At 46.8% G+C, this 16,910-nt stretch overlaps 1 protein-coding gene across 2 annotated transcripts in view; it reads right to left on the reverse strand.

Moving 5' to 3' along the window:
- Positions 1-16,910, reverse strand: part of GSG1L (GSG1 like) — a 54,149-nt gene that overhangs the window by 16,872 nt on the left and 20,367 nt on the right. For both annotated transcript variants that reach the window (XM_033517989.1, XM_033517990.1), the window contains exons 3-4: positions 5,850-6,002; positions 1,720-1,831 (exon numbers count right to left, since the gene is read on the reverse strand). In XM_033517989.1, coding sequence (XP_033373880.1) covers positions 1,720-1,831; positions 5,850-6,002 — 265 coding nt within the window. The remainder of the gene's footprint in view (positions 1-1,719; positions 1,832-5,849; positions 6,003-16,910) is intronic.

The raw sequence follows: 16,910 nt of genomic DNA on the forward strand, positions 1-16,910 counted from the left end.
TCCCCATCACTATGAGACATCAGTTCCCAACCCAATCTCCCATGGGATACCAGTCCCATCTCCCATGGGATACAGCCCCATCTCCCATGGGATACCAGTCCCATCTCCCATGGGATATCAGCTCCATCTCCCATGGGACACAGCTCCATCTCCCATGGGATACAGCTCCATCTCCCTTGGGATACCAGCCCCATCTCCCATGGGACACAGCTCCATCTCCCTTGGGATACCAGCCCCATCTCCCATGGGATACAGCTCCATCTCCCATGGGATACAGCTCCATCTCCCATGGGACACAGCTCCATCTCCCATGGGATACAGCTCCATCTCTATGGACACAGCTCCATCTCCCATGGGACACAGCTCCATCTCCCATGGGACACAGCTCCATCTCTATGGACACAGCTCCATCTCCCATGGGATACAGCTCCATCTCCCATGGGATACAGCTCCATCTCTATGGACACAGCTCCCAGCAGGGAGTGTGGGTGGGATGAGTGGGCCCAGGGAGAGCTCCGGATGCCCTGAGGGACCCTGGTGCCCACCCTGAGCCATGGCCTTGGACAAGAAGAAGGAGAATAATCTAATGAGTGTTTATCATGCAAGACATTTAACAACATTTCGAAGTTTGAGTATTGCAGTAAATTACAAAATAGATTACTGAAGACAAATATGCCTTATTATTTAAATCTATTGAAAATTATACAATTACTGTGACAGAGTTGTTATAAATATTAATATAAATATTATAAATATGTGAATGCAATGTATTTATAAGTCCATCATCACATGCAATAAATATTCATTATTGAGACACCAAATAAGCTGTATTTTAAATATAATGTGATTTGTATTTTGTAACATGTTGCTAAAATAGTAGTAACTCCTCCTATGAAACAGTAGAAAGAGGTGAGAAGGAAAGACTAATAATTCCCTGCAGTGCTGTGCATAAGAAGTATTTATTTATTGGTGTTAGCAAAGATTGTTCTCTTTGCTTTGGGATGGATAGAAAATAATGTGCTATATTTAGAAATGACAAGAAGAAAGTATTTTCCCTATCCATCCAAGGAGACTGAGGTCTCTGGAGGACTGGGGATGTTGTTTGCAGGTATTTTTATTCTCCACAGCCTCCTGCTCTTGGTAAGCTTCTTATAAACTTGCAAGCAATGTAACACAGTTGCTGTGTCTTGGCCAAATTAGTTTGATGTGATTTTAGAAGATAAACTGTAAAGGCAAAAAAAAAAAGCCACGTCCATTTTCCCAACCCTTCTCCCCACGATCCTCAGGGAAGTCTCATCGTGCCAGGAGCACTTCACCTTCCTCTGCAGTTGTGTTCAAAGCTGCACCGTAAGGTTCAGCTGAGACATTAATTAAAAACAAGGGGAATAAAAAAAAAAAAAAAGAAGAAAAAAAAGTCTCAGAAATGCCATGGCAATTATGTTCCTAAATTGAACTTTAATGAGAGTGCTCAATCTGTGTTGGTAATTGTGGGTGCTGTTTATTTACAAGTGCTCTGTACCTGCTGATAGCACAGCTGCTGCTGCACAGCCACCACAACTGTCCCCCACACCTCAAAATCTGCACGGCCCTGGGGGCCAGGTCTGGCAGCTGCAGATCCACAGGGGTGTTCCTGACAAAGGGAGGTGACATGTACAACGTCCCAACAGGCTGATGGAACAGCTCCAAAGAGAAAAGAGATGAACTGGGGGTGACACTTACCAGAAGGACCATCCATAGTCCCAGGAATGTGGTCGCCAGTCCTCTGGCCCAAGGCTGACTGTCACTTGGAAAACTTGAGTGTACATCATGTGTGCCACCATCCCCAAGAGACCTGGGAAGCAGGGATTAGAACAGGAATTTTTGTGCCAAATGTATTTTATTATTCTTGAGGGAGCTACTGCTGGAAGTGCTTTGAGAGCTCCAAAAAAGTCTTTGTTGTACTTTTATGCCTCCTGTTCTGCTGTGGAGGAGGGAGCTGCATGGGCAGAGGAAAGATGTGACTGAGAGCTCATTATTTTACATCATTCTGAATTCTCAATTGAAAGAGGAGTTGAAGAAAGAAAATCGTTGAAGAAAATGTTGCACAATGAGCATCCCCACCAAGCCTGCTGCTGCAAAGCAGGGCTGTGCCACCCCCAGCTATCTCACAGCCCATCACAGACAGGTGAGAGGATGGGGAGAGGCTTCTGCAGGCAGTGCAGCCTCAATGTGCTCACAACTGTATTTTGTCCCAGCAGTTGCTCAGATTTATGAATTTGAACACTTGTAGAGCACTTGGAAGTTGCACCAGGAGGTGAAGTGAGCTTGGTTCTCCTGGTGTGTGGTGACAGGACACCACTGGGGCACTTTTGGTGGTGCAGGGCTGGTGATGCTCTCCTGACACTGTTAGAGCTCTCTGGGAGGAGTGCAGCTGGGTGAGGATCAGACAATGTGTTAGACTTTCAGTGACACGTTAAAGAACAAGGCTGCAGGAAATCACAGGGTGGCCTGGGTGCCTCTGCCTTTAGCTGGCCACTGTGGTCCTGCATTTTAAACACAAAAAAACCCACCTGAACTTTATATTTAAACACCCCTTTGAGGAAAACCAAAGCCCACTTTTGAAGCAGTGGTGGTCAGGAGCAGCTCCGAGGCTTGGAGAATTTTCTAGCTGCAGTAATTTGGGATGTTCCTGCCATGGCACCTGGGCACTGCAGAATGGTGATCCCAGTGAGCCCTGGAAAGGGTTCAGGCTAAGGAGATGGGGCTGGATCAATATATCCCAAATAGTTCTTGGACCTACAGAAGTGCAAAGGCCTCTTGTGCTGCAGTGGCAAGTTCAAGGTGCTTAGAAATATCAATATTCTGCCATGGTGAGGTCTGTGTGCTACACTTTGACTGCTCATTCACTGCTCTCTCTGACCATCTGACTTGTTCCATAGTTGCCCTTCCTGTACCTGGAAGATCCTGATTTCCCTCCCCCAATTACACCCAATTTTTGGCTTTTCTTTCCTTCCTACTCTCAGAACTGAAACCACTCCATTAGTCCCAGCCATGTGGATGATTCAGGGCACTTCTGGGGGAGGGAAGCTGGGGAATATTTGTGTTGTGGGCATGTTGAGCAGGACCTTCAGCAAGACAAATGTCAGATTGGATACAAACAACTGCAGAGGCTGAGGGAAGACATTGTGTTACAGGGAGCTGGGGTGATTTTCTCATCTGCCTCGTGTTGGAGTGACATGCTGCAAAGATAGGAGGTGGAAAGAGCAATTCACTCCAGGAGAAATGAGATTTGGGCAGGGTGGGTGGCCTAATGGGAGCACAGCAAAGTGCTGCACACCTTGCTTCTTTCTGGTTGTATTTAATTTCTGGAATGCACCGGGAGCTTGGTGAACTTTTAAAATCAGTGGATTTTTCTTCAGCTGACAGTTATGCCTTGATCTTAAGTTTGGAGTTTGCTGTTTCTATATGTCCTGTCAGTAATTTTTCAACCCTAATAAAATATTACAGCCTGCCCTGAGACCTGTCATAGCCACTCAGAGGCAGCAGGAGGTTTGACACAGCCTCAGCAGGGCTGAGCTGCTCGGTTCTGTCACACAAACCTCACACAGGCTTTCAGCCACCTCCATCCTGTGCCTGTGTGGGAGGCTGAGGTGACACTCACAGGTCCAAGGTGAGGAGGGGGTCACCAGAAAACACTGGAAACGTGTTTTGTTTTATCTGCTGGGGCAGGATGAGGCTGGACCTGCAGCTGGCAGGGCTGCTGGTGCTGTTATGCCTCATCCAAACAAAAGCAGAATAATGCAAATCTTTTGTTGTGCTGCTTCATTCACTTTTGGTTTGGTCTATTTTAGCTGTGCCTCGCCAAGTTTTCTCCACGGGGAAACCCTCTGGTCCTTTTTGCTGTAGACTTTAATGAGCTGCAATGAGCTGCCTGTAACACAAATTAACAAAAGCTCCGTGCCCAGCATCATCTTTTCCCCCAGCTGGTTGTTTGAGGCTGGGCAGGGAGGGCACAAAGCCTGTGCCCACCCGGGCTCCAGGGCAGGAGGGCTTTGCAGATGGAAAATCCTGGTGATGCTGGAGTGCCTGGCAGGGCAGAAACTCCCATTGTTCAGGGCTGGCTTGAGATCCTGAGCCCTGCAGGAGCAGAGCTGCTTGGGGGTGTCAGCAATGGGAGAAATTAAGGAACTTTGGAAAGCTGGAGGTGAAGGAAATTTGGAAAAGACAATGTATTTTAAAGCATTTTCCAATATTTTTTTACTGGAAATGCTATTTGTGGAATATATCACATCAATTAAAATGTTTTATTATAAATGTTACGTGATAGACATATGCAAGTTTTTTCGTTTGTGTAAGGTTAAGGGGGATACCAAAATTGTGATGTTGTGGGGTATTTCTGAGTGGCTCATAGGAACAGCAATAAGAGACCACACTGTTGGGATATTTTTCCTGGCCTTTACATGTTGAGCTATGAGAATGTGGAGATCTCATTGCACTTTTATGAAGGAACTCAAGCATGAATTTAATGAGGAGTGTTATGCTCCAATGGAAAGTCCTTTTCATTACCTAATTTCTATTAAGCTATGTCATTATAAATATGCTAAGCTTAAATAAATAGAGTTTTCTTCTTTCCTCTGATATCCCTGTCATTGAACAGAACAGCTAGCAGTGTTCTGGGCTTTGGGGGTTTATCCCTGTTTCAATTCCTCTATCATTTTTCCCTGTAAAATTTTGAAGTTTATATTTGGACTATCTTGGCAATGTACTTAGAAAGAGGGAAGGCCAAAATAAAAATAGAAAGTTGTGTAGGAAAGAAAACTTCATCCCTCTTACAAAACTTTAAAACTGCAGTTAGTGGTGAAGGGAGAGAGGAACAACATGGAAGTAATTGACTGAATGCTGAAGAATTCCACATAGTTTCATTTTGAAAATGGAACTGTTTTTTTATTTTCCTAAGTTCCAAATTATATCCAAAGCTGAAAAATATGCTTTGGCAGTTCTAATCAGATTTCTTTGTCACTCAGTTCTACTTCTGACCTTTCTTCTTTGTTGTTATTTCACCATTTGCAGCTATCCCTGAAGATACAAAGTCCTTCCACTGCCTGCTGTAATGTCTTCCAGCCTGAAATGCAGCAGAATAAAATGCATTTCTATTGCAGAAATTCTTTCTTCCACAGAGGTGTGTGAGGAGCACTGGCACAGGCACCCTGGCTGCTTGTAGAAATCCTGGAAAGTGGGGGTTTTAGCCAGAAAATCCTCACAGAAGTGAAGGGGCACTTTACCACATAGTTTGACCTATTTTAGAGAAGTGAATTTCTCAAGTTCATATGGTGAGGAGCCCCAAGTTCAGCCTGAGCACAGAAACAGCCCAAGGAGTTGTTCTGAGAGATGCACATGTCCCAGACCGCTCCTGGGGCTGCTCCTCAGTGCCATTATTAGAACCCTTTTCAGTCTCAATTTTGTTAATTAACAAGATGAGCTCCTTTCTTTGGTTTTCCAGCCTTCACCTACTTTCAGGATTAGCACAGAAAAAAGACTTTTCAGTGTTATGTGTTTTTAATTTTCCTCTGGAAAATGAGTGTGATGATGCTGCAAATGGAGCTGAGGCTGGAGCTGTGGTAATGGCTGTGAGGGCTGGGGAAGGATAATTACTGCATTGCTGCTGTGAAATCAGGAAGGAGGATATTCACTTCTCCCTGGCAAGAGGAGAATTTATCATGCAGTCTTTGTGCCAAAGGAACAAAAAATTACAGTGAAAAATTGCGATAGCTAAATGGGGATAAGAGAGTCTTGGAGCCTCCGGTCTTTTATTCTTTCAAAGTTGTAGAATTTTGCTTTGTGGTGGTCAGAGGGGAAGGGGAGGTTCATACCTGAAAGCACAGTGAAGACAGCAGCAAAGGCATTTAACTTGAGCCCATCTATGACACTGCTTGAATGAAAGAGCTCGAGGCACATGAGGCTGAACCCGACGACCAACAGCATGATGTACAACACCTCGGACACCACTGAGAGCCACAGCACACCTGGGGGCAAAGACAGCAACCACTCGTTACTTGGGGAATGCTTTCCAGAGGTTAAAGTTGGCAGAAACTCATTAGCAAACTGGGAATATCTCTAGGAGTAACTGTGGATTAGGAATTTTTGTAAAAAAAGTTGGTTTTTAAGCTCGCTAATTGTAATTTGGGTTTTTTGTTTTTGTTTTTGTTTTTTTAAATGTTTATCACATCCACTCTATATTGGGAAAAATTTCTTTACTGGAAAAGTTATTAAAAATTATTAAGTTTTATTTTAATATTAAAAGTTATTAAGTGTAAAGTAAGTGTAAAGTATAAAGTGCTCAGAAAACAAGTAAAGGTGGCATTGCCTGATGTGGTTTGGGAGCATGGGAGCATTTGGTAAAAGGCTGGCCTTGATGATCTTGGTGGTCTTTTCCAGCCTTAATGATTCTGTGATTCACAGAGTTTAAACTCATCAAACCACAGCCCAAACTCTGAAAACCAGAGCGAATGCTCTGAAAGCGGCGAATGAAGATGTGAAGAGTGGCAGGGTGGTAAAGACACTGCAAAAAGAACAAGCTGCTGCCTGTTCTTGCTCAGCTTGGCTCCAGAACCTCTGTGGGTACGTGTGAGAACCTCTTGGCTCCTCTGAGCCAAGGCACAGCTCACAGAATTAATTTTCCCACCTGTGCCACAGTTTAGAGAGCAGAATCCACCACACAGGGAGGTGATGGCACAGGACACCTGGCTGGCTGTGTGCTGGTGGGAGTTGGACAGGCTTGGATACCTCTTTTCCACAAAGAAAATAGATTCAGTCCATGTTTTAAAATTCTTGCCACAGCCTAGTGCTGGGGGCAGTTATTAGAATCTGGAGGATGGCTGTTCTCTCTGGGGGTGTTTGGATCCACCTCCCAGGCTCTGTGCACAGAAACTGCCACAACTGCAGCAGGGTGGGCACAGATGTTTGTAACACGCTCAGCTGAGGAGCTGCAGATGCAAAGCTGGGTCTGGCTCGAGTTTCCTGAGCCCCTGAGAGCCAGGGCTGTGTCTGGGCTCTGCAGGACCCGGGGACAGTGCTCAGGGCAGGGCTCTGGGAGCACGGGGCAGTGCCCAGCAGGGACTGATGCACCAGCAGGAGATGTCACCTTTGGAATTCCAGCACAAAACCTCCAGCAGGATCTGCTGAGTCTTTGAAAGTCACCAAGCCATGGGGTAAATTGGAGAGGATGGGAACAGATGATAAGATTGAGTCCCTGCCCAATTTCCAATTGCTGTTTCAGCATGAGAATCTGCTCGAATTCTCCAGTACATTTGCTAACCTGATTGCTAGAGAATTCACCTGGAAACAATGAGCAGTGATGGAAAATTTCAGCCTAAGCAGTTGAAACATGGAAAGTTAAGCATCTGAAGACAATGGCTTATATTAGAAAATGTTAGCTGTAACCATAGAGACTGCTACAGGCTTCACTTATATTAATACCTTCTCTCCTCACTGCAAGAGCACATGTGTGATAAAGCCTACAGTCCAGTTATCAAACCAGATATGCAGTCTCACTTCTATCAAATATTTGAGTGTCCTCTTGGTGACCAGGCTGATCCCAGCTCATATTTTGTCTGGGAATTCATCTTTATAATTACATCTAATTAATATGTGCTATTCGTTGTTGCCACTGTAGCTGACCTTTTGAGTTCTTAAACCACACTACAGAGATAGCAATAAATAAAGCTTTTAATTGCTCACAGTGGCTGTGTGTGCAATATTGCATCCATCAACAGCAAACAGCTGCTTATCTCACTCCTCTTAGTCAATTTGGTATCAGGCAACTGGCACACTCTTCCAAAAAGGAATGCAAGTGAGAGAGAGCAAGGGTGTTGTTCTGAGATACAGCAGGGTTTAGAAGGGATTTTGCCTCATTTTCTCAAACCAGCAGCATTTGTGATGAGAGAATGATGGAATGATTTGAGGTTGGAAGAATTAGATGACGTAAACCTGCAGAGAGCCCTAACTGATGAGCTGTAATTCATTTGGTCTGCACTTGAAATATTAATGTACAACACACCTGCCCAGGTGTTTATTGGGCTGAGTGGACCCCCACAGGTGCTCTGTGCACACCAGGGCAGTGCTGGACAGTGTCTGCAGCTCACCACTGTGGTGTGGCTCCATCTCTGCTTCCCTGGGGGAACAGCTGGGCTCAGGGAGCTGCAGCCCATGGGGTAACACCAGGCTGGTGGGGCTCAGGTTTAGGGACAATTCCCTTGGATGTTTTTATCAATGATCTGGACACACTTAAGGAAGTGAGACTTAAGGAAGTTTTCTTGTGGTGGGCCCAAATCAGGAGGAGACCTGGAGTCCCTTGGGAGGGGAGAGTCCTTAGAAGGAGATCTTGGTAGATTTGGGTGTGTCACCAGCCACATGAAATCTAACAAGGACAGATGCTGGCTTCTGCTCCTGGGCCAGGGAAATCCTGGATGTACCCACAGAGAGGGGAGCAAGAAGCTGGAGTGCAGCCCTGCAGGAGGGGTCTGTGGGTTTGGTGGATGGTTTTGGGGGTTTGGTGGATGGTTTTGGGGGTTTGGTGGATGGTTTTGGGGGTTTGGTGGATGGTTTTGGGGGTTTGGTGGATGGTTCAGGTGGTGGACTCAGGGCTATCTAGACACACTCTGCCTGTTGCCCACTGTGAGACAGTGCCTGAAGCTGGTGCTGCAGGTTCCAGTCTGTGGGAAGAGCAGGGAGCTGGGGAGGTGCACATGTCCCTGTGGGAGCACTGGGGTTCCTGTGTCCATTGCAAGGGGACACGTTCAGAGGGACAGGGGGCTCTGGGAGCTGAGCCTGGAGGGCCTGGGAGCCCTGCTGGTGTCCTTTGTTCTCCTAAGGAAGGAGAAAGGAACAGGAGGGAGGAACACCTGAGTGTGTGGCTGGTGCCACAGGGAGTGCTTTGGCTTCCCTTCCCACAGGCTGGGACAAGAGTGGCTTTGCCAGCAGGATACCCTTGCAAGGAAATGATGAAAAGCTCAATGAGACGTGAGTTTTGCTCTCCTGTAAATCGTTTTTTCTGATGAGACACAAAGGCTGGGTGAGTTTGCTGTGGGAGGCATAATCAATTACTACTTTTTTGGGGCCCTGTTCATATCTACCAAGGAACTCTCTTGTCTTATTGGTGTAACTGAGTACCTGCTCTGTGCCTTTTTTTAGTGCATCCAGTGTGGGGAAAGGCAAGTCCCACGTGCAGTATTTGCATAGTTCTATATCCTGTCCTGCTTTGATTTTGAATTTCATCTGAAATAATAACACCCAGAAAATGCAACCTCTGTCTGAATTTTGCATTTTCCTGTGGCTGCCTGAAGCAGAACAGTTGCTTCAGGTTATTAATTCAGGAGACAGAGTCTTTCTGTTCTGTGCTGATGGTGAAGTGATCTCCCACTGCTCCTCCCTCAACATGAGATTCATGAGGCAGTCACTTGGCATCACTTCCACTCACAACCTCTTACAGCCTCCTTCCTGCAAAGTTGAGAGCTCCTTCTCTTGAGGGGACCTCAGTCATTCCAGGTGACAGGGAAGAAGATCTCCAGGGGATTTTTCTCTTTTCCAATCTTCTCTGCTGTCATTTTTTCTGTCTGCTTGCTCCCCTCCAGCCTGTGTCCTCTGCCCCAGGGATCTGTCTGGCCTAACTCAGCTTTTATGAAAAATCTTTCCTTCTGAAGAGTCAGTTCTTGGCTCACTTAGAGAGTTCTACCTGGATGGCCTGTAAATGAGGATCTGTACTCTCATCCATCAACAGACTCCTCTCATCTTTTGGTCTTCATCCTGTTTATGTCTTTTTGTTTGTTCAACAAACCCCCTTCTGCCTGTGCAGGGAAGGGGCTGGGGAGGAGCCCAGCTGGGATGTGCCCAGGACATTCCAATGTCAGCTCTCCCAGGAAAGGAGAGTCTTGGACTTGAAAGCAAAACTGAGCCCCAAGTGTTGTCAGTGGTGCTCCTGCACGTCCTCACGAGGGTGGGTGTGTGCCAGGAGCCCACCCAGCGTGCAGGCACCGAGAGACACGATGTGTTCAGCCAATCTCTCCAGGATTCCCTGGAATAATGCAGAGGATGACAGCTGTCAAGTCCTCCTCACGCCTGCTGGGCTTTTTTTAGGTGAGAAAAACCTGCTGGGTTTGCATGTTCCCTTCTGTGCTGGCCAGGAGCTGACAGGGACCTGTCTGGCTGTCCTGACACGTGTCTGTGGCACATCAGCTCCTTGTCCTGGTCATCCTGGTGTCTGAGAAGCTGCAGGGAGATGGGCACTGTGATCTGGATGACCACTGACATCAGTACCATCAGCACCTCCTGTTCTAACACACCTTTTCCTGCCATTTCTGTCCCTGGTGCTTCTCCACCAGCCAGTCTGTCACTCCTCAGCAGTGCTGCTGACAATGACAGAGCTACTTCTGTGCCCTGTGGGGCACCTTGGATCTTTGCTCCCACCCCACAGACATGCCTGCACCACATCACAGACTGCACCACTGATTGTGAGGCTTTTCCTTCAGGACAAGCTCCCTGTGAAGCAAAATCCCTGAAAGTCCAGGACCTGAGCTCAGCTTCTCACCCAGAATCTGAGACTAAAAAGATGGGACTCACCAAAAGATTTCATACAAATCAACTTATATCACAGGGCTCCTCCATCAGAAGGAATCGTATCACATTCCTCTCATCTGACCTCGTGGCAGGAAGAAGATCAGTGCAGTAGCTGGGACATTAAAGAACTTTGTGTCTCTGAGCTTTGTTATTTCCTAATCAATGTGTGAGAGCTCCTGGTGGGAAGCACCAGTGCCACCTCCTCAAGGGCTTAGCCCCTGCAGCAGCATTGTTACAAGGAAATTAATTTTCCAGCCCTCTCCAGTGAAGTGGACATTCTCTTCATTGTGACAGAGAGGAGAACTGTCACCCACAGGATCACGGGGCTTTGAGGCACTCGAGTACTCCATGAAGCATCTGGCAGGACCAGTCCCTTGCCTTGCTGTCTGACAGCAGAGCAGCAGCTTTTTGGAAGAAGATCCATAGATCTGAGTGGGTCTCTGCAAAGATCAACTTGAGTGCATCCACCTGAACCGAGATGTTAGAAAAGGGATATTGCAGACAGCTCTGAATGGGTGAAGCAAATGGAACATTCCTTCTGCCAGTGAGAGAAAGAGCCTTTATCTCAGCCTGCAATGAGTCTCAAAGTTCTTCCCAGAGCCTGAAACCATCTCAGGTCAGCCCTGGCCACTGTGGGTGGGCACACTGTCACCTCCCACCACGGAGCCCGAGGCAGGGAGCTCCAGTGCTGAGCTTCCTGTGGAACAGGGACTCTGGGAAAAGCCATGGGAATTCTGCTTAGAAGAACTTGAGGTATTCAGTGAGTTTCTGATGAAGGAACCCAAAGAATGGCATTGTTAATGACTTCCAGGGGGTTTGAGCTGAGTTTGACCCCAAGTTCATTCCTTGTTCAAATCCACTGCCATTTCCTGACACAAAACAGCAACAGTTCACTGCACATTTTCCATGAGAGAGCTCTGGTTAAACTGAGGCATGCCAAGCCTGACACCTTCTTCTGTGCTCCTTCCCCACAAAACACCAAGGTGGTTCTTGTGTTGCATTAAATAAACCATTCTCAGGCTTGTTAGCAATTTGGATTGAAACACCAAAACTCAGCTAACATCTGGATTATGCACAGGATGATAAAGAAACATTTGCTGCTCTTCCTGGAATGCCAAAGTTCCATAATTTCAATTACTGTTGAGTTTTTGAGATTAATGCGGCCAACAAACCAGTTCTGGAGAGTTTAGATCACATCTATACCTCCTACCACCTCCAGTCACATGCAGCCATGGAATTTGATGCATACTTGTCACATCAGAAAAGTTGGGTTTTGGTGCCAGCTCGCTATGCCAACGGGATCTGATGCCAGAGGTCCTAGCTCCAGATGAAATAATAAAATCTTCTTCTGGAGGCTCCTTCAGGCTGGTCAGGCCATGGAAATGACTGTCAAAGATGCAGTGTTGGTGCATGTTCTCAGGGAAATACTGAAGAGGTGGCCAGCAGAGGGATTGCTAGGCAAGTTCAAAGCATTTTGAATCCATAAACATGAGCTGTTTGCTCTTAAAGGATTTCTTCAGGGAAAATCATATTGCTGTTCCTGAAGGATGTTGCTCAGTCATGTTAACCATGTCATACCCAGCAAAGGCAGGGATTGTGTGCCTGGAAGTGTCTGTCATGCATTTTGGAGAGTGGCTTGGACATTATCCAGCATAAAGAAACCCATAAATGAGTGTAGTACCTGCCATGCTGTGTAACGCTGCCTTTTGAAAGCCCAGCCTTCCTCAGCACTGCCCAAGAGGAAATGGTCTGGAACCTCTATTGATTTCTGAGGGCCCTTTCAGACAGAAAATTAGCTTCCTAATTGGGGCAAGCTGACATTCAGAATGCCCCAGTGGGAATTCATCCTCCTTAGGAACACCCACTGCCTCAGCCTGTGCTCCCTGTGGATCTGTGACTGCTGATCCCAGCCCTTCCCAGAGCAGAGCTGCCCTCGTGGGGTCAGGGGGCTGACCAGAGCAGCCTCACTGGGCTGCCACGCTCTGCCACGCTGTCCCTGAGCAGGTGGCCAGGCTGGACAATGCTGCAGGCACACAGAGAGCTCTGGGAGAGCTTTGGAGCTCCTCATCACTCAGTGTCACACGTCTGTCCTGACAGCCAGGGTCTGTCTGCTGAGACACCAGCTCCAGTCACCCCTGCCAGTTCAGCCCTGAGCCATCTGAGGAAGTCTGATGCAGGCAAGAAGAAGCTTTGGGGGGTTTTCTGCATCACAGTTCATCATACGACAAAAAGCCTCCTGTCTGCTGAAAGCAGTGGAGCTGAGCAATGTGTGCTCCTAAATAACCACTGAGATCCTCGTGCTCGACTGGGATGAAATCAAGAGTGTGGCACTTGAAGGACAAGCCAGTGCTGCATTGTTGAGCAGCTGAGGAGACATCAGTGCCCAAGCAACGCTGTTCTGGAGGGTGTGGAACCTTCTCAGCTCCCCACTGGCAGTGCTAACCCTGACACTGCTGCTCCCACCCTGCAGCTCCCAGTCATTGTCCCCAAGAGCCCTGGGGTGCCACAACACACAGAGACACCACAAGAGGCTGTGAGAAGTCAACTAGACAGATGTCACCCTGTGTGGGAGGAGAAGAACCATGTCTGAGGGCCAGCCCTGGCTCTGGCTGCTGTGAACCCGCACAGAGGAAGCCCTGCAGGGCTCGTCTCTTCTTTTGTGGAAAGTCATTTTATTCTCCTCCCTGGTGTCCATTCACACCGTGGCAGCCAGGGACATGGGGAGCTGTTACCCCTGCTCATGGTAGCAGCAACAAGAAGTTCTGCTCATGTGTCTCCTAATCTGGTTTTTTCTGTCCTCGTGTTTCTTGACTCGTTTCTCTGCTTTTTCAGACTTGGAACTGACACCTGGATCTTGCTTAAATCTCTCTTCTTCAAGAGAGAGGAGAGGAAAAAATAGGGCAAATGGGCACACACTGAGAAATGTTGTGCACATTTTGTTGTTTTGGAAGAGCGGGAAGGCCAGCTTCACTTCAATCTCACTCTCTCTTCCAGTGCCATCGGATGGGTTCAGTCATCTGCTCTCCTCTGCTACTCCAATACTGGGAATTACAAGCCAGAAACACTGGAGTGCTCAATAAAGGATGGTGAGGAGAATAAACCCTGAGCATGTTGTTGTGGCTGGCAGCAGGACCGAGCGCTGCTGGTTAATGCGTCACAGCAGAGCCGACCATCTGCCCGTGCATCATCCCCTCTCGTGCTGCAGAGGGAAAACGCTGCAGAGACACTCCACAGAGCCATCAGGGACACTTCCTGACCCTCAGTGTCACCTCAGCTACCTAAAGCTGCCTCTTCTGGTCAACCAAATCAGGCAGCAAGGGCTGGCACCCTGGCAGGAGGCTTTGCAGAACATGGGAAAGCAGAGGAGAAACTCCTGACGCTGCTGAAGGGAGAAAGGAAAAGCTGTGTTTTCAATTTGTTTAGCTTTAGCTCTTCATTAGCTTCTTTATTCTGGAAGGTGAGGTGGAGCTGTGACTCACAAAATGATTCTCTTCAATGTGATGATGTGTTTTCTGTGACTTTTGATGGCTCTGGCATCGAGCAGACTGAATCCTGTGCCTGGTACTGAGCAGACTGTGGGATATCTTTGTATCCACATTCTCTTTTTCCTGGTGTAGTAGTAATATAATGAGCAGAGCAAGAGAGTGGAAAAGATGATGAAAAATGCTCTAAAGGAGGTCTATCCCATGCACCTTACTAAATATATTTGGGCTCAACGTTTCCCTTTGAAGAGCAGCAGTGCAGGGCCTGTGATGTAGTTCCACACTCAGCACTGGGCTGAGAAATGAGTGATGTTCAGACCAGTGCTCCCCACGTCTTTGACATCCCCAGGGTGAAAAACAAGACTGTTTCCTCCTTCAGTAATTAGGAATTTAGCTTGAATTCTGCTGGTAAGAATGGTTTGATCTTTGTATGCCTAATTGCCTTTTAAAACTAACTTCAGTGATTCATAACAGATGTGTAAGAAAACACAGATAAAATACAAGTAACACATTTTTTTCCTGCACACTTAATCACAGCTCTCCTATGACAAGTGCACAGGTATTTTTCTGTGTGGGTATGGATTTACCCTTTTGCAGATATATGAAAAATAAGGCAATAGGAAGTATTCAAGGAGAATATAGAGCCTGTTTTGGAAAGTGTACAGTTCTTTGGGGAGAGCCAGTTACATTTATTTTTACTGGTGCAGGTCTCTAAGAGTGCCTCTTAGAAAACTGATCCTCTGTTTTTCTTCTTGGGAATATCTAAAAAAGGAGGTTTGTTTTTTAACTTGGCAGTTGCAAATCTCGTTTGTCTTTTTGCTAGCCTGAAATCTGCTCTGCATTGTCCTTCTCATACAAACAATTATTTCACTATTTTTGACCATAAATGTCACTTTTCTCTCTGTCTTTAAATTTTATTGTCAGTGCTTTGAGCTGGGGCTGGCAGGGGAGGGATGAGAGGTGCTCACAGGCAGCTGCAGGTGGGTACATCATGAATAATTGTGGTGGCATGGTGACTTTTTTGTTTTGTTCTTTGTTTCCTACGTTGATCCTAATATTTCTTTTTCATCTTAATCTCTGCAGAGCAGTGAATTAATGTTTTCATAGAAGTGTCTGTCATCGCTCCAAGAACTCTATCCTGAGGGGAAAAGCTAATTCAGAACCCATCACTATATATGTAAAGGTAGGATGACTCTTCATGTTCCCCACCTCGCATTTATCAGCACTGATCATTATCTGCCACTTGCTCTCAGTCACTCAGCGACTGAGAAGGGGTTGTGCTTGCCTCAGAGGCCTGCAGTGTATCCACTGGTTTTCAGCCTTTCAAGCTTCAGTTGTCCTTCTAGCTGAACATTTTAGCGTGTTTTAATCAGCTCTTGTTTTTCTTGGGTTCCATTCTTCACAACTTCTAAAAACACTTTTATTGCTTCTGAAGGATGCTGAATCTGTTAGTCAGCCATGCAAGGGATCTCTTACTAACATTTTAGTGCAGGGGTAAGTCAAGAGTAACAACTTTCCCACTGATTTCTCCATGCTCATATCCAAATTCTTTGTCTACATCATGCATAACATTTCTTGGTCTGTGCATGGTGTTTTAGAGTCAGCTCCTGTTGTTTTGTTTTCTGTCCTTACACCCTCTCTGTTATCAAGTTTAACCCTGCTGTCTCTGAAGGTGTCCCAAGAGGTGATCACTAACATAATTCTGCATTTTTATCTGAACATGGAATCCATCCACAGAGATTGTGTTGCTCATTAATGACATTACCTTGTTATTCTGATTCAGCTTGAGTACATGACATCTGCTTTGTCTTTCAGTGTAATCAGCACCAAGACGTTATTGTCCCTCTAATTATCTTTTTCCCATCAAATTTCTGGTACACCTATTATGTCAGGATCCATTAAAATCAGGCATCCAGTTTTTCTCTTCTCATTAACTGCTGTTGGTGTGCTGGTTTAGGAGCATGTACAGAACTGGCTTAGCTTTCTCCTTTTCCTGTGCTGTGTTTAGGTGAGACTTGATTTGTTTACTTGCTGTTTGCCATGTGCTGCTTTAGCTCTGCCAGCCACCTTTGAGGCAATACAGAATTGTTATTGCTTCATCCCTCCAGGATGCACCATCAGGCTGTGTGGAGGCATCTCCTACCTCTGCCAGGACAGTCTCTCATTTCAAACCCCCCCCTGTAAGATTTTGGACTGTTCAATGTTCTCTAGCCATGAGCATTTTGCTTCTGCAGGATTTTGCCTTGCCCCAGCCTCTGGGGTCTCTGAAAAGCCTTGTTTATTTTATGCATGTGACTTTATCAATAGTAGGAAGCAGTGCAGCTACTGATGGCCTGCTGCCCTGCCATTCCCTGTGGGAATTGTTCCACAAAAACAGGTACTGCAGAGCATTGCAGTGACCTGGACCAGGCTGTAGCACATCTGGGAGGAGCTTGCCCTAGGAATCCTGCCCTGTGTTTGTGTGGCCATCTCTAAGTTTTGAGCCAACACTGACATTTGAGCCTGTTCCTGCAGCAGCTGCTCCTCAGGGCTCCTCAGGCCACAGCCCCTCATTTCCATGCTGTGGGCACTCCAGGTGCTTGCAGAGTCACAGCCTCCATCCCAGAAACTCTCATGGGCACCACATTTCCTGCAAAGCCCTGCTCTTCTCCAGCAAAATGCTTCCAGCACTGATTTCTCTTGCCCAAGGAGCTGTGCTGGGCTCACCCTCTGGCTGGGGCTGACAGCTGGCAGTGAGGCATTCAGAGCAGGAATCCCCACACAGCCCCAGGCAGGGGGAGGAACACCTGTGCATGTGTCCAGCTGTGGTGTTACCGAGTCACTGAAGCCATTTATCTG

The sequence above is a fragment of the Parus major genome, chromosome 14, assembly GCF_001522545.3.
Source record: "Parus major isolate Abel chromosome 14, Parus_major1.1, whole genome shotgun sequence".
In the NCBI taxonomy this organism is placed as follows: Eukaryota; Metazoa; Chordata; class Aves; order Passeriformes; family Paridae; genus Parus; species Parus major.